This window comes from Vombatus ursinus, unplaced genomic scaffold (assembly GCF_900497805.2).
Source record: "Vombatus ursinus unplaced genomic scaffold, bare-nosed wombat genome assembly UNPS02014778.1, whole genome shotgun sequence".
NCBI classification, from domain to species: domain Eukaryota; kingdom Metazoa; phylum Chordata; class Mammalia; order Diprotodontia; family Vombatidae; genus Vombatus; species Vombatus ursinus.
The window spans coordinates 207658-228203 of record NW_020954556.1 but is presented as its reverse complement, the minus strand read 5'-3'; the positions used below and the strand labels follow the sequence as shown (position 1 = coordinate 228203).

The 20546-nt window shown below is 43.0% G+C and overlaps 1 protein-coding gene across 8 annotated transcripts in view; it reads left to right on the top strand.

Moving 5' to 3' along the window:
- The window catches only part of DMTN (dematin actin binding protein), a 48282-nt gene extending 28419 nt beyond the window's left edge, over window positions 1-19863 (top strand). For 5 of the 8 annotated variants that reach the window (XM_027865205.1, XM_027865208.1, XM_027865206.1 and 2 more), the window contains 12 exons: window positions 5790-5834; window positions 6258-6360; window positions 6803-6859; window positions 7061-7213; window positions 8431-8558; window positions 10256-10361; window positions 17340-17404; window positions 17557-17605; window positions 17821-17828; window positions 18015-18080; window positions 18362-18445; window positions 18633-19863. In XM_027865205.1, the coding sequence (XP_027721006.1) occupies window positions 5790-5834; window positions 6258-6360; window positions 6803-6859; window positions 7061-7213; window positions 8431-8558; window positions 10256-10361; window positions 17340-17404; window positions 17557-17605; window positions 17821-17828; window positions 18015-18080; window positions 18362-18445; window positions 18633-18746 (978 nt within the window). In that variant the 3' untranslated portion in view covers window positions 18747-19863. The remainder of the gene's footprint in view (window positions 1-5789; window positions 5835-6257; window positions 6361-6802; window positions 6860-7060; window positions 7214-8430; window positions 8559-10255; window positions 10362-17339; window positions 17405-17556; window positions 17606-17820; window positions 17829-18014; window positions 18081-18361; window positions 18446-18632) is intronic. The other 3 variants (XM_027865210.1, XM_027865212.1, XM_027865211.1) reach the window with 3 other exon arrangements.
- The last annotated feature ends 683 nt before the right edge of the window (window positions 19864-20546 follow it).

Here is a 20546-nt window from a genome sequence, read left to right as displayed (position 1 = left end):
AATACTTTCCTGCCCTTTGGGCCTTACCTGGGAAATGAAAGGGTTGAATTAGATGCCCCTCTGCAGTTACTGCTGACTCTGGATCTATGACCCTGTATGATAGTTAGTACTAATTGAGTGTTTAATAATAGTAGCTTAATGTTGTTATGAGTCAAAATAACACATGTTACACTTCTGTTACCTGTTGTGTAGAATATAGGAGCAAACAGAATGCTGGGGCTGGAAGAGGTCTCAGGTCATTTAGTCCAACCCCCTCCCCTTTACAGAGGAAGCTGGGGCCCAGAGAAGGAAGTGACTTGTCCACAGCTATAGAACAAGTTATTTAGAAGAGCTAGGACCAGAACCCAAGCACAGTGCGGTCAGGAAGACCAGAGTTCAAATCTGGACTCAGACACTTACTAGCTGTGTGACTGTGGGCAGATCACTTAATCTCTGTTTGCATCAATTTCCTCATCTGTAAAATGAGTATAATAATAGCACCTACCTCTCAAGATTGATGTGAGGACCAAATGAGATAATAATTGTAAGGTGCTAAGCACAGTGCCTGGCACATATATAAGTGCTATATAAATGCTACCTATTATTAGTTATTTGCTATTACGTCATGCTCAAGACAGTATCAGCTAGAGATCTAAACACTAAGTAAAATGCACAAGTTTCTTAGAGTAGTAATGTTTGCCTATAAACCATTTCCCTGAGATAATGTTTGTAAAGCACTTAGTAGGTGATGAATAAACATTTGTTTCCTTCCTGTCTTCCACTCGATCTTCACATTGACCTTATGATGTAGATTGGGTAGTTATTCTTGTGTGTTCAGTCGTTTTCAGTCATGTCTGACTCTCTGTGACCCCATGTGGGGCTTTCTTGGCAAAGATACTGGAGTGGTTTGCCATTTCCTTCTCCAGCTCATTTAACAGATGAGGGAACTGAGGCAGACAGGGTGAAGTGACTTGCCCAGGGTCACAAAGTGGCCAGATTTGAACTCAGGAAGATGAGACTTTCAGACTCCAGGCTCTGCCCTCTATCTACTTCGCCACCTAGCTGCCCACAGTTATTATTACCATTCATCAAATGCAGAAACTGAGGTACAGGGAAGGTTATCAGTCAAACTGCTAGTGAGTTGTCAGAATTAGGAATAGAACTCAGTCTTCTCTGGGCTAGGTGCCTTGGGGAGACGGAAGTCTCTGACTTCAGGAAACGCACGGGCTAGCTGGGGAGGCAAGACACAGATAACTGGAAAGATAACCAGTATTGTTTAAAAAAAGACACCCTGGCTAGGGCAGGTTGACTGGAGCTTTGTCCCAGGGCTCCAAATTTAGAAGGAACCGACCACTTTCAGCATCCTTCAGCAGCATAGAAACAGCAGCATTTGCCACTTGGTTAGCAAGAAAATAGAGTTAAAATAGGAAGCTACCAGATGGCAGCTGGTGCGAGTTTCTTCCCACCCCATCTCTGCCTTGGTTTGCATTGTGACAGGGTGTTGGGGTCTCTGTCTCTCTACCATAGGGTGGCATCTACCTTCCCCTCCTCAACTAAGGTTGTACTTCTTTTTTGTTTGTTTGTTTGTTTGGGTGAAGAAATTGGGGTTAAGTGACTTGCCCAGGGTCACACAGCTAGTGAGTGTTATCTGTCTGAGGCCGGATTTGAACTCAAGTCCTCCTGATTCTAGGGCCGGTGCTGTATCCACTGCGCCACTTAGCTGCCCCGGTTGTGCTTCTTGTTGCTTGTCCCCGATGCCTGTCTGCCTTAACCAATCAATAAACATTTATTAAGTGCCTACTATGTGCCTAGCACTGTGCTAAGCCCCTTATAATGACTCCTCATCACCAGGAAGAGATCATAAATATCTCAGGTGAGATTTCTTATCTATGCTAAAAGTCATTGCAGCATCTGTAGATGTAAATTCACATTCTTCCATCTTGTTCGGCAAGTTATTAACTCACCCCTGGAAAGAAGCTATAACATTCTCTATGCCAGAGAGGAGAACAAGTCAATTTGTAAAGAGTCTATTCCCTTCACTCATAGTCCCAGTGCCCCAGATTCCTCCTGGGTCCTGGGGCTGCAGCTGCGGTTCTAAGTCTGTTCGGGGAAAATTCAGGATAAAGAAAACGAGGGGGAAGAGGAGGGTTAGCTATGATTGCAGACTTCTTCCCCCAGTATTGCGGTTCATTCATCCAGTCATATCCGGCTCTTCGTGACCTCGCAGACCATAGCATGCCAGGCCCTTCTGTCCTTCATTATCTCCTGAAATCTGTTGAAATTCATGTTCATAGCTTCCCTGACCCTATCTATCCTTCTCATCTTCTGCCTTCCCCTTTTCCTTTTGCTTTCAATATTTCCCAACATCAGGGTCTTTTCCAATAAGTCCTGTCTTCTCATTATGTGGCCAAAGTATTTAAGCTTCTGCCTTGGTATTTGTCCTTCCAATGAGTAGTATGAATTAATTTCTTTAAGTATTGCCTGACTTGATCTCCTTGCTGTCCAAGGGACTCTCAGAATTTTCTCCAGCACCACAACTTGAAATCATCAATTCTGCAGTTTCCTTATAGTCCAACTCTCACAGGCATACACTGCTACTGGAAAAACCATAATATTGACTAGATGGACCTTTGTCAGCAAGGTGACTTCTCTGCTTTTCATTATGCTGTCCAGATTTGCCATAGCTTTCCTTCCAACAAGCAAGCGTCTTTCAATTTCATGGCTGCAGTCGCCATCTGCAGTAATCTTTGAGCCTAAGAATATAAAATCTGACACTGCTTCCATTTCTTCTCCCTCTGTTTACCAGGAAGTGATGGCACCAGTTGCCATGATCTTAGGTTTTGGGGTTTTTGGTTGTTGTTGTTTTGTTTTGTTTTGTTTTATGTCAAGCTTCTTCTTCCTGAGGCCTTCCCTAAAGCACCACTATAGGAATGGCTCTAGTCATAATAACTGCTCAGGTTATAGTGGGCTGGGGCATCTAGAAAAGACTTCCTGGAGGAGGGAGACCTGGAAGGATGGGTAGGATATAGGTAGAGAGAAAAAGGGAAAGCAATCTGGTTAGAAAGAAAGGTGTGAGTGTGGGAGGAGTACAGTTTGTTCAGGGAAAAAGTGAATCATGGTTAATCGAACCAGAGGTTTCCTATAGGTAAGACAGGAAGATAAACGTATATATATACATATATAAAATAAATAATATAATATAGAAATATAATATAAAACTAATAAAATTAATAATAATATAAATACAGGAAGATAAAAGATATAGACTGGTGCCAGATTGTGAAGAACTTTGAATGTAAGTCAAAGGGATTTGGATTTTTTTCCCCTTATGTTTTTGTTTGTCTAATCTTCCCTATTAAATTGTAAAGCTCAAAGGCAAAGGACTGTGTCTGCTCTTTAACAGGCCTTAAGGACACTGCGCTAAACCATAGCTAAACCTTTAAACACTTGTTGCATAAACAATGTAACATGAAAGCCAAAAACAGTAAGACCAATGCAGTCTTAGGCTACATGGATAGAAGTATGTCCAGGATGAAGGGAGTAATAGTCCTGCTGACTTCTTTTCCAGCTGGACCAGTTTCAGGCGCTATACATTTTAACAAATGAATGAGAAAGCATTTATTAAATGCTTGGTATGTGCCAGGCAATGTGCTAAGTGCCAGTGATGAAAATGTTAAGGTGGAGAAGACTTCTGCCCCGAAGGGGCTTACATTCTAATGGACAAGATATACATACAGTAGTGGACAGGGAGGGTTATTTTGGTTTGCCAAGTTTTAAGAATGATGAGTGGAGCCCTAAGGGATTAGATTGTCATGCCCTTTCCAGCAGAGATGGCAGGATTGATTCAATCATGGTTTCACAACTGGAGTAGGGAGGAAGGCAAGAGGAGGGCGTACTCAAGGTAGCAAGGTCAGAAGGTGATGGGCAAGAAGATGGCCAGAGAGTAAAGCAAAGCATGACTGGAGTCAGCCTAGAGATAATGGGCCCATCAGGAAGGATGCAGAAGCTATGAGACCCTGGACCAGTCGATTAACTTTTTAGTGTCTCCAAGCAACTCTTTAACATTACAGATAAGTTGGTGGAGGGAATCTTCATACAAAAAGATGCCCACACCAATGAAATCAGAAGCCCTGATCTCACCCCATCTCCTCCCCCCAAAAAAGAAAAACTGAAGTATGTCTAAAGAAAAATAACCAAAATTGTGAGAGAATTTCAAAACACGTCCTGTGTATTTGTTGTCCCTCCATTAACATGTTTTCCTTGAGAGCAGTGACTATCTTACTTATCTATTCATATCCCCAGCTAATAAGCACAGTGCTTTGTATGCAGCACTCACTTAATAAATTAATCTCCATTAATTAATTAGTTGACTGATTAATTTATTCACATGAGGATAGTTTGAAGAAGTTGAACAGGTTGAACCTGAAGAAAAGATGTCATAGAGGTGGCCATGATATACTAGCTGTCTTCAAGTATCTGAAGGACCCATTTGTAGAAGAGGGGTGAGATTTGTTTTCTTGGCCCCAAAGGACAGAATGAAGAGAAACTCATGGCAAAGAGGCAGGTTTTAGGTTTGATGCAAAGAAAGATGTAATCATGAAAGCTATCTCAAAGTAGAGTGGGTTGCCTTGGCATTGAATGAAAATGATGAAAGAACTTGACTCTTCATGTTGGTGTGGGGGGTGGGGGTGGGGGGGAGATTGTTTGGGATGGGAAGGAGAAAAGCAGATTTTTGCTGGTTGAAAAACAAGAAAATTTAATTTTAAAAAAGAAAAAGCCTTTATTAAGGAAATACTATATGCCAAGCACTCTGATAACACCCGGGGATACAAGTAAAAAAGTGAGACAATCCCTCTGTTTAAGGGACTCACACTCTGATTGGGGGAGGTAGGGCATTCAGAAGGGTTCATTTAAAGGGCTGATAAGGGAGATAATGGGTCCCTCTCCTCTCGCTAGAGGTCTTCAAGGGAAAGCTAGATGACCATTAGCCAGGGAAGTTCTACAAAGGATAACTGTCCTGGTAGAGATTAGACTAGGTGCCCTCTTAAGTCCCTTTTGACTCCTTATGTCTCTGAGTTAAGGGATGAATGCCTTCCTGATAGATAGATGGGCATGAAGATGGATGTAGTAATGTATGATAGGAAGATACAGCTAGGTGGCACAATGGGTAGGGTGCTGGACCTGGAATCAGGAAGACCTGAGTTCAAATCTTGCCTCAGACACTTACTAGTTATGTGACCCTGGGCAAAAGTCACTTAGCCTTTGTCTGCCTTAGTTTTTCATCTGTAAAGTGAGGATAATGATAGCACCTACCTCCCATGGTGGTTGTTAGGATCAAATGAGATGTTCTTAAAGTGCTTTCTAAATCTTAAAGCACTATATAAATGCTGGCTATTATAATTATTATTAAAATGATCATAGAGGAGATTATGTGAAAGGTAGGCCATGGGGATCTGAGAGTAAGGAAATAGGTACAAAAGTTTGTCTAAGACAGAGGTTCTTAAACTTCTTGGCATTCTGAGAAGCCTAGGCACTCCTCAGAATGATGTTCTTAAATAATTGAAAGAAATAATTTATTTCTGTTGGAGGTAATTGAAAACAAAGATATATTTTCTTTCTCATCCAAGTTCAGGAACCCCATGAAATTTATCCCTGGACTCGAGGCTAATGGGTACAATACTTGAAGGAATGGAGATGGGAATTTTGGTAATCCCAGAAAAATGAGTATCAATGTCATCTCTTGAACCAATAAAGAATAAATGCTTATTAAGTGCCAGGCATCTCTAACCTATCTCCTTGTACCTTCACAGCGCTCTCTGTCACCCAAATCCACATCTCCCCCACCATCCCCCGAGGTAAGTCTGTTGTCCCTTCTACCTGGACCACACGCTCAGCCCTTTCCATATCCTACCTATACTCCACCATGCTGAAGATATTAGTTACCTGTTGGCAACTCATTCCCATTCTATATAGTCCATTAGATGGAAGAATCATGGGAATAAGAATCTTTTTTATATGGGGACACAAGTTGGAGCTTATAGCACCACTGGCCAGTTCTCTGTCTGTATAATCCAAGGAATGCAATGCATTCATGGCTTGGGTCAGTAGCTACCCTGGTCAGTCTCTCCTGAGATCTCTCCATTGTCATGGCCTTATACTGAGCTTAGAGGGTAGAGTTGGGCTACCAGGGTGGAGGAACCTGGGAGCTGTGGAAGGGTGGAGATAAAGTGGAAGAAGCCACAAAGAGTTCCACATTGAACTATTCTTCTCTTGCCCAGGTGGTATGGCCAGAAAGCAGGTCACCAGGGACCATGACTCAGACCTCTGCACCCAGGACTACTGGGACCCCCCGGAGCAGCCTGCCTCATTTCCATCGACCTGGTAGGTTTCACTATCATCATCAATGCCTTCTTTCCTCTAGACCTGACTTTTCCTGACACTAAGCACCAAAAGCACAATCCCCTCCTTGACTAACAAGATGGGTAGGCCAACTTCTATAGAGCAGACTGGGAAAATTCCCATAGTGCTAAGCTCACTAGGTGGTAGTTCCTGAGACTGGTAAGCCAATGTTTTACCTCTCCCACCCAGAAAATGCCTGAAGTGCAAGTTAACACCATCACTTCTCCCCAAGCCAATTTCTGACTCTCTCCTTTGAAGTTGTCCCATTTGTGTCTTGGACTGTATAGCAAGACCCAAAGAATTCCTTGCCCAAACACTTACTTTTCCCCTTCCATTTGGCTTTCCTCTTTTCCCACCTGGTCACCTCAGCCCTTCTTCCTTCCACTTACTCTTATTTTCATTCCGTATTGCTTCTTTTTCACAGAGACCACTCGTGCAGAATTTAACATTTATAAGAAACCCCCCATCTACAAGCAGAGAGGTAGGATTTCCTCCATATCCCCTTCCCCCATTTATATTAGGCTTGTAAGGGCATGAACATTAGTGGGTGGTGGAATGGTAGAGGAGTTAGGACAAAGGATGGCACGAAGGGAGCTTGGGCAGAGGGTAGGGTGGGTAGTAAATAGGAAAGGGAAAGAGTTTGGCTATGTGTTAATTGTCTACGTTGCTCTTGGCTTTATAGAATCCGTGGGAACAAGTCCCCAGAGCAAGCACCCCATTGAGGACCTCATCATCGAGTCATCCAAGTTCCCAGCAGCCCAGCCCCCAGACCCCAACCAGCCTGCTAAGATCGAAACTGACTACTGGCCATGTCCACCATCTCTGGCTGTTGTGGGTATGAGGGGTAGGGGATGGGAAACTTCAAGGATCTCACTCACAAATTCCTTCTTGTTCCCACTTAAAAAAAAATTACGTTTAAGTTTTATTCATGCCTTTTGTTTTTATATCACTTGTAGGTATATTTTCCCTAACCATTCCACTTGCCAATTGAACCCTCATTTGTAAAACATTACTGATACCTGGACCACATCTGACAATGTATACAATATCCCATGCTTATATGTTCCCTTCCCCCATTCCCCAACTCTATAAGGAAGAAGTACATGTTTCATAATCTGTTCTTCAGGATCTTGGGCCTCTGTAGTCCTCTTTCCCTCAATCCAATTCTTTCTACCTTCTTCTTCTCTTTAATAGTATTTTATTTTTCCTATTACATGTAAAGACAAATTTTAATATTAATTTTTTAAAAATTTGAGTTCCAAATTTTTTCCCTCCCTCTCTCACCTCCCTCCTCTCTAAGATAGTAAGAAATTTCATTTAGGTTACGTATGTGCAGTCATGTAAAGCATATTTCCATATTAGTCGTGTTGTGAAAGAAGAAACAGATCAAAAGAAAAAAAATCAACAAAAAAAATAAAGTGAAAATAGTTTGCTTCGATCTGCATTCAGACTCTGGAGGTGGATAGCATTTTCATCATTAGTCCTTTGAAATTGTCTTGGGTCATTGTATTGCTGAGAAGAGCTAAGTCATTCACAGCTGGTCGTCATACAATGTTGCTGTTACCGTGTACAATGTTCTCCTGCCCACCTCTTTTTAAGACCTATTCTGACTGCCACAACCTCCAGTGATCTCTCCCTTTCTCCGAGCTCTCATAGACTGTGCCATTCCTTTGACTTTTACCATATATTGCTTTGTGTTCTGAAGTTAGGTATCTTGTTGTCCCAAATAGACTATGAGTTCTCTGAGGGCAGGGACTGGGTCTTACATCTTTTTGCCATCTCCCATAGTGCTCAGCACAATATGTAGCATACAGTAGGCGCTCCAGAAAACTTGGTGGAATGACTGACGCACCTGACTCTTTGGTATTTTCTTTTTTCAAATAATTAATTGATTGATTGATTGATTCCATTTGAAAGTTTTCTTGATGCCTTATGTTTCTACACTAGAGTCATTTCGCTATATATTTCTCCTTTCTCCCCTACCCCAACCCTTCCTTCTAACAAAGAAAGAACAATTAAAGCAAACAGCCAACATTCTGCTCTATATTCCAGAGACAGAGTGGAGGAAGCGGAAGGCATCTCGGAGAGGAGCAGAAGAGGAGGAGGAGGAGGAGGAAGACGATGACTCAGGGGAAGACATCAAGGCTCTAAGAGAGCGGCAGAGAGAGGAACTCAGTAAGGTAACATCCCACTTGTTCCTGGGCTTCACGTCCACATTTTCCCCTAAACCCTATGGCATCTGCCATCTGGTCCATCCTAGAAAAGTGGCCCAGTTAGAATGTGTGAGGAAGGCTCTCTCCTGCCAAATGTTACATAATGTTCCTGAGGGCAAGGAATGCCCTAAAAATACTGCCTGGACTCGGTACATTTTTTTTTTCTCCTGAAAAGGAGCTTGGGAAAAAAAGATGCTTGAGCAAAGGCATAGACAGAGTGGGACTCTCGGGGCCAGGAAAACAGCTGTCTGACTGTTTGAAGGGATGAAGGATTGGGCAGAGAGAGGACACAATCGATATTCAGGTTGGGGTTAGAAGGGGTAGAAGACACAGAAACATAATCTGAAGTTACTCTAGGACTTTGTTGTTGTTGTTGAGTCATTTTGGTCATATCCAACTTTTTGTGACCCCATTTGGGGTTTTCTTGGCAAAGATACTATAGTGGTTTGCCATTTCCTTCTTCAGCTCATTTAACAGTTGAGGAAACTGAGGCAGACAGGGTTAAGTAACTTGCCCAGGGTCACACAGTTAGTAAGTGTCTAAGGTTAGATTTGAACTCATGAAGAGGAGTCTTCCTGATTCCAAGCCCAGTGCTCTATTCATTGTACCACCTAGCTTCAGGGGCACGATCCAATTGAATTTGACAAACATGTATTAAGTATCTGCTGTGTAGATAGGCATCCTACCAGGTACTTGGGATACAAAGACAAAAGAAACAAACCAAAAAAAAACCCAACCAGAAATGTCCCCTGCTCTCTAGGAGCTTGTATTCTTTTTTATTATTTATTTATTTTTTAGTTTTCAACATTCACTTTGATAACATTTTGAGTTCTAAATTTACCCCCCTCCCTCCACTCCCCCCTCCCAAGATGGTATGCAATCTGATATTGGCTATATACGTATGATCATCTTAAACATATTTCCACATTAGTCATGTTGTGAAAGAAGAATCAGAACAAAAGGGAAAAACCAGGAGATAGAAAAAAAACAACAAAAGAAAGAGAAAATAGTATGCTTTGATCTGCATTCAGACTCCATAGTTCTTTCTCTGGATGTGTATAGCATTTTCCATCATGAGTCTTGAAACTGTTTTAGATAATTGTATTGAGGAGCCTGTATTTTGCTGTGTGCTGGGGAGGAGAGAGAGGAGATACCATGTGTCCACAAATAGATATGAAGTAATTTAAAGAGGGAGAAGTAGTAATAATTGTGGGGTGCAGAACAGGTATCAGGAAAGACCTAGTAAGAGAGTGGGCACAAAACTGTGTTTTGAAGGAATCTAGGGATTTTACAAGGCTGAAGTGAAGAGGAGGGAGCATATGGGGGAAAACAGAGACAAAGGCATAGAGGTGAGAGATGGGCACAAAGAACTATGCTTCTCTTCTCGGATCCATGGTCGAAGGGAAGAACAGAAAAGGTGGCAAAGGTATGAAGTCTTTCTATTAGCCACAGCAGAATTTATGCCCTGTTCTTGCAGAGGTCAAAGCTACGATGTAGGAGATCATGGGACAAAAATAAGAAAGTATGTAGCGTTCAGGGGCACCCACAAGAATTTCCTGTCTATGCCGGGCATGGCACCTATTGGACCTCCATATCTATTCCTCCTAGATATGGGACAGAGGAATCCCAAGCATCAGGATCCACTCACAGTTTTCCTCTTCCAGGTCACCTCCAACTTGGGGAAGATGATCCTGAAGGAGGAGATGGAAAAGTCCTTACCCATTCGTAGGAAAACCCGCTCCCTGCCTGACCGAACACCCTTCCATACTTGTAAGTTTTATTAAGAGAACCCTGGATTCCAAGTCTCCCACTCTGCCCAAGGGACCAGAACTAATAGATCAATAAGTACTTATGACAGTACTTGTACTAGGGGTCTGGTCTTTTGTACTTCAGCAATAGGATTCAGTATTATTGAGTACTTAAGACGATATGCCTAGCACATTTAGCTACTGTTGAACATACAAGAAGAAAAGCTGCTACCCCTGTTCTTCAGAAAGTCACTGTCACTTGGGGGAGGGAGGCAAGACTAACACATGAAAAATAATATTGGTCAATAAAGACATTACATAACTAAAGGCTAACTTGTGTACCATAAGCATTGTGTACTATAGCATTACAGAGGAAATGGATATGAATGGGAGCTGGAGTGACCAGGGAACCAATCAATAAATAATACAAAATAGCTAGAATTTATGTAGCCTTTAAGGTCTGCAAAGTACTTAACCTAAAAAGGAGGTAAGTGCTATTATTCTCATTTTACAGATGAGGAAACTAAAGCAAAGTGGTTAAGTGACTTGCCCAGGGTGAAACAGCCAGTTAAGTGTCTGAGGAAGAATTTGAATTCAGATCTTCCTGATGTCAAGTCCAATGCTCTATACTGCCAGAATCAACAAACATGAATTAATTAATTAATGAAATTTGAACTTTTATATGTCTTATATTTGGATCACCCTTAATTCTTAATATATGTATACATTTTAAAATAGTTCAGTAAAACTAACAGATCACCTGAGACTGGCAGTATATGTAATGTTCCATACTCAGTTCCTTACGTCTGCTAGGAAGAAAGGTGTATTTTTTCAACTCTTCTTGTTGTCAAACTCAACAAGGATTTATTAAGTTGTTAAGTGTTTACTGTGCATATGTATTGTGCTGGGTGCTGGGAAAGATACAAAGAGAGAGATGTGGCTCCTAATCCTCCATCTCTCCCTCTGCCGTAACCCCTCCCAAACCTTTGTCCAATCCTTTTATCCATCAGTACTTCCTCAAGCCATTAACCCTTTTCTGACTTCACTTTCCTCCCTTTCTAGTTGTGACCAATTCAATTCTACCCTGGCGTATACCCTTCAAACCTTGCTTCCTTGTCCGTTTGCCATTTATGCCTTGCCAAACCCCAGCCTTGGATTAGTGCTACCATCTGCCCCCTCTGATTCTATTTACAGGCTGCTGAGTGAGCTGGAAGAGATCACAATACTGAGCTGATAGGGTCCACCAGGACTTTATGTTATCTAACCTCAGCTAGGCTCTCACTGCAGCAAGGCAATCTTTTTACTCCCTCTCCTATCCCACTCTTCACATAGACTTTTCTAAACATTTTTTCTCCCTACGTTTCTCTCTCCAATCCCCCCTTCAGCTGTGATCTTCTCTCATCTTCAATTCAAAATCTCTCAACATCACTTTCCTCCTTTACTCCAGTTTCTGATAACAAGATAGCCCTCTCCATTGATCAAGGCTAACCCCTCAAGCTGTGCCCTTCATCCCATAACCTCCTGTATGATTATCTTCTCAACCACACTCCCTTTTTCTCTTTAATCTTCAATCTTTTCCTAACTACCAGTTCCTTCTCTGCTGCCTGCAAACATGCGTAAGACTCCCCAATCCTTAAAAAAAAAAATCTTCAAAAGATCCTACCAAAGTAGAGTCTACCCTTCCAGTAGACCATATCAGAGGATTTGATACCCTCAGATCTTATGACTCCCTTACCTTTCTTTGCCAAACTTCTAGACAAAGCTGTCTACAGTCATTGCCCCCACTTTTCTCACACTATTTGGCCCTTTGCAATCTAGCTTCCTGTGTCATTATTTAACTGAGATTGCGCTCTCCAAAGTTACCAATAATATCTTAATTGCCAAATCCAGCAATTTGTTTTTGTTTTTGTTTTTCTCAATCCTCATCCTTCTTGACATTTAGGTAGAATTTGACACTGTTGACCACTTTTTCCCCCTGGATACTTTTTTTCTGAGTTTTTGTGACTATTCTCTCTTGGTTTTCTGCTTCCATGTCCAAAGACTCCCTCTCAGTCTACTTTGCTGGCTCACATTGTCCACTTCATATTCCCCCAATTATGAGTGTACCCCTAGACTCTGTCCTGGGCCCTCTTTTGTCAGTCAATCAACTAGCATTTACTATATTATATACTATACTATACTTACTATATGCCAAGCACAGAGAATATAAATACAGTAGGGAAAAACACAGTCCCTGGCTTCATGGAGCTTATATTCTACTGGGAGGAAGACTACACATAAAAGGAGTCTGAAAAGCAGAGGGAAGGAGACAAGAGTACCCCGCCTCTGGGGCCTGGTAGAGGAAGACTTGAGTGCAAGCCTGGAGAGGCAGGAGACATGCCTTTAGAGGGCCTGAGTGCCCTCCTTAAATGAAGGAAAAGCCATCCAATCGGAGGGAGAGGCTGCAAGGGTAGAGGATACTTTCAGTGTATAGATTCCATGACTAGAGTGAGGCTTGAATATGAAGAACTGGGGAGTCTGGAAGAGGAAGGCCAGAGTACAGCCTGGAGATGACCTTGTCGTATCTCATGGGTTTAATGATCATTTCTACGCAGAGACTTGTACATAAATATATGTATGTATACATCCATCACACATATATGCAGGCAGGCATGCATACATCCATCCCCGTTTCTCTCTTGACATCCCGTGTGGAATCACCAGCTGCCCATCGGACATTTTGAACTAGATGCCCCATAAACATCTCAAACTCAACCTGCTTCAGCAAGTCCCCCGAACTCTTCTCTCATCCAGACTTTCCTGTTTCTTTGTAAGAGTGTCACTATATTCCCAATCTCAGTGTTATCCTCGTTTTCTCACTCTCACTCATCTCATATTTGCAATCAGTTGCAAATTCTTGCCCTTCTTACCTCTACAATACCTCTCTCATTCTCTTCTCCCCGTTCACAAGCCACCACCCTAGCTCAGGCCTTCATTACCTCTCACCAGAACTTTTGTAGTGACTTCCTAGTTCATCTCCCTGCCTTAAGTCCCTCCCCACCCCAGTCTGTCTTCTGCTTCGCTGCTGACACGATTTTCCATAAGCACAGATCTGATGATGCCGCTCCCCTACTCAAATAAACTCCATTGGTTCCCTATTGAGTCTAGATTAAAATGTAAATTCTGTGGAAGCCCTTCACAGCCTGACCTCAACCTCCCTTTTCAGCCTCATTCTACAGTTTTTCTATTCCTATACTCTCGACAGCTAGGTGGCACAGCGAACAGAGAGCTGGACCTGGAGTCAGGAAGACCTGAGTTCAAAAATGGCCTCAGACATTTACTAGTTGTGTCACCTCAAGCAAGTCATTTAACCTCTGTCTGCCCCAGTTTCTTCATCTGTAAAATGGAGATAATAATAGCATCTCCCTGGCAGTTGTTGTGGGGATAAAATGAGATAATATCTGTAAAGCGCTTTGCAATCCTTAAAGCACTATGTCAATGCTAGCTATTATGATGCTCTAGCCAAACGGCCCTTCTTCCTCTTCCTCACATACTTCATTGCATCCTTGGTCTTGGTGTTTTTGCATTGGCCTTCCTCCATACCTAGAATCCATCATTCCCCCAGATCTGAGTCATGGAAACCATCTCTTTTTCAAGACTCCGCTTAGGCCTCATCTATTGAAGCCTTTCATGTCACGTGCACACACACACACACACACACACACACACACACAGCTACTAGTGACTCCCTCGCCACACTACTTTTTATTTATTTTGTATTTATTCTCTATGTGCTCATTTATACACATGTTGTCTCCCCGTTAGAATGTAAGTTCTTTCAGGGAAGGGACGATTCCATTTTTAACTCTGCATCTCTAGTTCCTAGAACAGACTGACACATAGTTGTTTATTGTTGTTCAGTCATTTTTCAGTCATGTCTGACTCTCTGTAACACCATTTAGGGTTTTCTTGGCAGAGATACTGGAGTGGTTTGCCATTTCCTTCTCCAGCTCATTTTACAGATGAGGAACTGTGGCAAACAGGGTGAAGTGAGTTGCCCTGCGTCACACATCTAGTAAGTGTCTGAAGACAGATTTGAATTCAAGAAGATGAGTCTTCCTGACTTCAAGCCTAATACTGTATCCACTGTGCCTAGCTGCCCCTGGCACATAGTAGGTGCTTAATACAATGCCTGTTAATTGGTTAATTCAACGATTCCTTTCTTCAAGGAGCTTATTGTCTTTTTAAAAATGAAAATCCACCTTCTCTCTTTCCTCCTCCCCCTCCTATTGAGAACACAAGAAAAATAAAACCCCTATACACAGGTATAGTTAAGCAAAACAAATTCCTATATTGGCCATGTCCCCTCCCACTCAAATGTTTCAATCGACACTATGAGTCCATCACCTATCAGGAGATGGGTAGCATATTTCTTTTTTTTGGGGGGGGTAGGCAATGGGGTTAAGTGACTTGCCCAGGGTCACACAACTAGTGTTGTGTGTCTGAAGCCGGATTTAAACTTAGGTCTTGGGGGGCAGCTAGGTGGTGCAGTGGATAGAGCACCAGCCCTGGAGTCGGGAGGACCTGAGTTCAAATCTGGCCTCAGACACATAACACTTACTAGCTGTGTGACCCTGGTCAAGTCACTTAACCCCCATTGCCTAACCAAATAAATAAATAAAATAAAAACAATAAACTCAGGTCTTCCTGATTCCAAGGCCGGTGCTCTATCCACTGCGCCACCTAGCTGCCCCCTGTAGCATGTTTCTTTATGAGTCCTCTAGAATTGTAGTTGGTCATTGCATTGCCTTCATTGCGTTGATCAGTGTTCCTACGTCTTTCATGGTTGTTTGTCTTTATATACAGTTGCCACCGTATAAATTGTTCTCCTCGTTCTGTTCCCTTTACTTTGTATCAATTCATACAAGCCTTCCCAGGTTTCTTTGAAATCATTCCCTTCATCATTTCTTACAGAACAATAGTATTTCATCCCATTCATATATCATAACTTGTTCAGTCATCCTCCAAATGATGTCTGGGCACTCTCTCAATTTCCAGTTCTTTGCCACTACAAAGAGAGCTGCTATAAATAGTCTTATACATATGGGATCTTTTCCTCTATCTCTGATTTCTTTGAGGTATAGACCTAGTAGTGGTATTACTGGGTCCAAGGGTATGCACAGTTTAATAGCTTTTAGAACATATTTCCAAATTACTTTCTAGAATCACTGAACTAGTTCATATCTCCACCAACAGTACATTAATAACCTGTTTTTCCCACAGCCCCTCCTGCATTAGTCATTTTCCATTTTTGTCAGCCTTGCCAATCTGATGGGTATAATGTGGAACTTTAGAGTTATCTTAATTTGCATTTCTGTAATTATTCCCCCTTTTTTTTTCATTATTTCCCTTATGATTCTCGACCTTTTGTTCCTCCAGGTGAATTTTGTTGTTATTTTTTCTAGTTCTATCAAGTAAAACTTTGGTAGTTTGATTGGTATGGCATGAAATAAGTAAATTAATTGAGGAAGTATTGTCATTTTTATTATATTGGTTCAGCCTACCCATGAGTAAGTAAAATTATCAAGATCTGTATTTATTTGTATAAAAAAGTTTTTGTAGTTGTGTGCATATAATTCCTGTGTATGCCTTAGGAAGTAGACTCCTAAATATTTAATACTTAGTAGTTATTTTAAGTGTAATTTCTCTTTCTGTCACTTCCTGATGGATTTTTGTTGATAAAATATAAAAATGTTGATGATTTTGTGGGTATGTTTTACGTGCTGCAACTTTGCTGGAGTTGTTGTTTCAGGGTTGTTTTTTTTTTAATAACTATTCAGGGTTCTCTAAGTAAACTACCATATTATCTTCAAAAAGTGATCATTTTGTTTCTTCTTTGCTCATACTTATTCCCTCAATTTTTTTTCTGGTCTTATTACTATAGCTAGCAATTCTAACACTATATTAAACAGTACAGCCTTGCTTTATTCCTGATCTTATTAGAAAGGCCTCTAGTTTATCTCCATTACAGATAATGCTGGTTCTTGCTTTTAGATAGAAACTACTTATTATTATTAAGGAAAGATCCACTTATTCTTGTGGTTCCTAATGTTTTTAATAGGAATGGATGTGGGCTTCTTATCTAATGGGGGAATAAGATGCAAACACAGATAACTATAATACACACAAATGAATTAGCTAGAGGCAAAGTGCTAATTACTAATATGGAGGATCAAAGAAACCTTCCTGGAGGAAGTCCTATTGATAGGCTTTAAAAAATATATAAAAATTCAATGGGCAGGGGCAGCTAGGTGGCACAGTGGATAGAGCTCCAGCCTTGGAGTCAGGAGGACCTGAGTTCAAATCTGGCCTCAGACACATGATACTTACTACCTGTGTGACCCTGGGCAAGTCACTTAACCCTGAATGCCTCACCAAAAAGACAAGGAAAAAAAAAAAGAATTCAATGAGCAGAAGGCATTCCAGGAAGAGGTAGCAGCCTAAGCAAAGGCAAGAGAATCCAGTGTGTGTTGGAACAGAAAGAAGGGATTGGTGCTCTCCTGTTGAGTTGAAGCTTGGGAATAGGCAGTAATGAGGAATAAAACAAGATAAGGCTGGAGAGTTACCATAACACTGGATTGTGTAAGGCCTACAAGGCCAGGCAATGGACTTTGAATTGAACAAATATTGAACTAGAACTCAACTTTATAGAGCAAGGAAAGGTAAGAGCATTTATTAAGCTCTTACTATGAAGGTTTGACATGACCAGATGCATAGGGAAGGCTGTAGGGGGAAGATGGGATTTGAGCAGGTTCTAGAAAAGTAGTTGGGATTTGATGAGGTAAAAGGGAAACAGGGCAGGCATCCCAGACACTCGTCACGAATTTTCCTCTTTTTAGTGTGGGTGGGAGGAGGGGGAAGAGGAAAGGTGGTGGATATGAGATATAAGCCAAAAGGGGCTCTAGTCCTTCCAGTCCCTACCTCCTAAGTGACAGTTTTATGGCTTCTTGCTGTCTTCCAGCCTTGCATGCAGGAACATCCAAGTCTTCCTCACTCCCAGCCTATGGCCGGACCACTCTCAGCCGGGTAAGGCCCCAAGATGTGAGAGTTAGAAGACAGGGGTATAAGTGAGGGATCCCTCTCTACTCATTTTGGGGCATGGGAAACCCCCTTATTCTAATGAGTACAGATGAGAAAGACTTCTAGATCCTCCTCTGACCCTATTGTGTCCTTTCCAGCTACAGTCCACAGAGTTCAGTCCATCAGGGAGTGAAGCAGGAAGTCCAGGTGAGCAAAGGAGGACCAGGCCCTGGTCACTGGGGAGGGAGGCACTGGTAGGCCCCTTGAGATGCCTATGCAATCACTAATTTCCCTTTCAGAAGAAGGTTGTGGTGAAATGGGAATGGGGAGTAGAAGTTGGTTGAACCTGGGTCAAGTAAAAGGTCTGAAAGGCCTGCCTGATCCTGAGGTTCTCTCTGAACGATGGCTGTTTTCTTCCACAGGCCTTCAGGTGAGTGGTCTCCAGAGGGGAACATGATCCCTGCCAGGAATTTGGAGTTCCCAGGATGTGTCAGCTGGGAGGTGGGAGGGAATGAGGGGCTGAAGAGCTGACTGATGAAGAGGAGAAAAGCCCAGGGTACGGCTGGGGAAGTCTCCCCTCCCCACTCTGGCTCATGGCGGCTTTGGTCCCCTGCAGAATGGAGAGGGCCAGAGGGGGAGGATGGACCGGGGAAACTCCCTGCCTTGTGTGCTGGAGCAGAAGGTGAGGGGAAGAGTCAGGGAGCTTCTGGGCCTGGAGGGTCGGGGGAATGTCAGTGGGGAATAAGGCAATCAGGAAATGGGGGGAGGGGCTGGGTAAAAGCTGGGGTATATCTGGGCTGGACCTGGAAGGACAACAAGGGAGATGGGTGGACATGAGGGAGAAATGGCATGAGACCCAAATATACCCTGAAAGTTGATAAAAACTTCTGGGGACTTGGGGACTTTGAGACTAATAGAGTCCTAAGAACCCAAGAGTCTCTCTCCCTCACCCCCAACCCTCAGCAGATTTATCCCTATGAGATGCTGGTGGTGACCAACAAGGGGCGTTCCAAGCTGCCTCCGGGAGTGGACAGGATGAGGCTTGAGGTATGTAGGACCAAATATACTGGTTGTCATTAGGGGAGGAGGGTTGTACAGGGGACTTTCAGGGCCTGAGCTCTCCTGCCTCAAAGTGCAAGACAACCCAGCTGGTTGGCAAGGAGAGAAGGAAGGTCTCAGGTAAAGCTGTTGCACCCTGCTCCTTAAGATGCCCCTGTGTGGTCTCCCTTTACAGAGACATCTATCAGCAGAAGACTTCTCGAGGGTGTTTGCCATGTCTCCCGAGGAGTTTGGCAAGCTGGCTCTGTGGAAACGCAACGAACTCAAGAAGAAGGCCTCCCTCTTCTGATTGCCCTCACCCTCTCTTTGACCCAGCCCCAAACACCTGCTTCAGGGCTTTGGACATAGGAGTTGTGAGATCCCAAAGCACCTTCTTTCCCTGCTGAGTGGGAGCAGCCACCTTTTAGGGAAGTGGAGGGATGGGGTGAAGAAGAGGTAGACAAGGTACCCTAGGGCAGAGGGGAAGAAGATGGGGAAGGTTAAGCCCTCTGTAGGTCATGGGCCTAAGGACCAGAGACTTTCTCTCACCCAGTGATGGTTCTAGGTTGACCCTACCTCCTTTCATCACTCCTACTTTCCCACTACACAAGGCAGAGCTAGGCCACAGCCTAGTACAAAAAGGGTTAAAGTTTGCCCTGGTTGAGGGCCCAGACTCCACTCCCACCCCCCACATCCAGGTATCAAAGGCTTAAGACTTGCTTAAATCAGGTACTAAGAAGTGGGCTAACAGAAGGGAGGGTGAGGGATTCAAGAACAGAGAAGGCGAAAGGCAAACTCCGATAACCCCAGGATTCTTAATGTGGTGTCTACAAGCACTCTCCAGACTCTGATAGCTTCCCTTCCATTGGGACTCCCTTAGAGGCTGCTGGAGTCCTAACCCCAAGCTGGGGAGCTTTCTTCTAGCTCAGTCTGTTCCTTTCCCCACTACCCCAAGCTCTGGAGCCTCTTGTTACAACCCTTTGGCTTCCCCTGATGCCCCGGGTTAGCTGAGGATATTCTGAACACAACCTCTCACTCCATCAACAGCCTCAAGTCGGAGCCTGATAGAATTCTGGTTTCCAGCACCAACTCAGCCGCTGGGGACAAGCTCCAGGGAAGCCTCTTATAACCACCCACTCATCCCACACTGAGCTCTGAAAAGAATGTAATTTATTGGGGCACCCCCTAGCTGCTCTCCCCACCTAATCCACCACCTCCCCATCCTCATGACCACCCTACACAACACTCCTGCCTTCTCATCTCTATAAATTATATATATGTATATATATTTTTTTCTGCTTGGGTCTGGGCTCTCTTCCTCCCCAGACTGTGGCATCCTTGACCACTCTGTGCGTGATAATGCTGGGGATGGTGGAGGGAGAGAGGGAGAGGGAACTCTGATTGGAATTAAATGACTGGATCAGGCCCTCAGGTCTACTAATTCTTTATGGAACATCAATGTCCGGGGAAAGAAGAGCTGGAAGTACGTGCAGTATGATAGGGGGAGTCCATTCCCATCAAGGCCAGGATCCAGGTAATCTCATTGCTGTAACCATCAGTGTCTATACAATCTCAATGCAGTAGAATGAGCACAAGATTGGGGACTCAAGTTCTATTTAGTTCCAGCTTTGCCCCTAATTCACTGCATCACCTTGAACAAATCATCTCCCTGAGCCTCAGTTTCCTTCACCATCGATGACAGGATTAAACTAGATGAATAATAGCTCATGTTTAAAAAGCACTTTACAATAAACAAAACACTTTCCTCACAACAACCCAGGGAGATAAGTAATGCAAGGAGTGCCCCAGTTTGTAGGTGAAGAAACAGAGAGAGGTGCCTCTTTTTGTATTCCCAGCACTTAGCACAGCGGCACATAGTAGGCACTTAATAAATGTTTATTGATTGACTGAAGTGACTTGCTCAAGGGTAATAATAATAATATTATAATAGCATTTATAAAGCGCTTTAAGGTTTGCAAAGCACTTTACAAATATCTTAATTGGTCCTGACAACACTAAGAGATAGGCGCTATTGTTCAGTTTCGCACTTTATGGTTGAGGAAACCGGGATAGACAGAGGTTATGTGACTTGTCCAAGGTCACAGAGCTA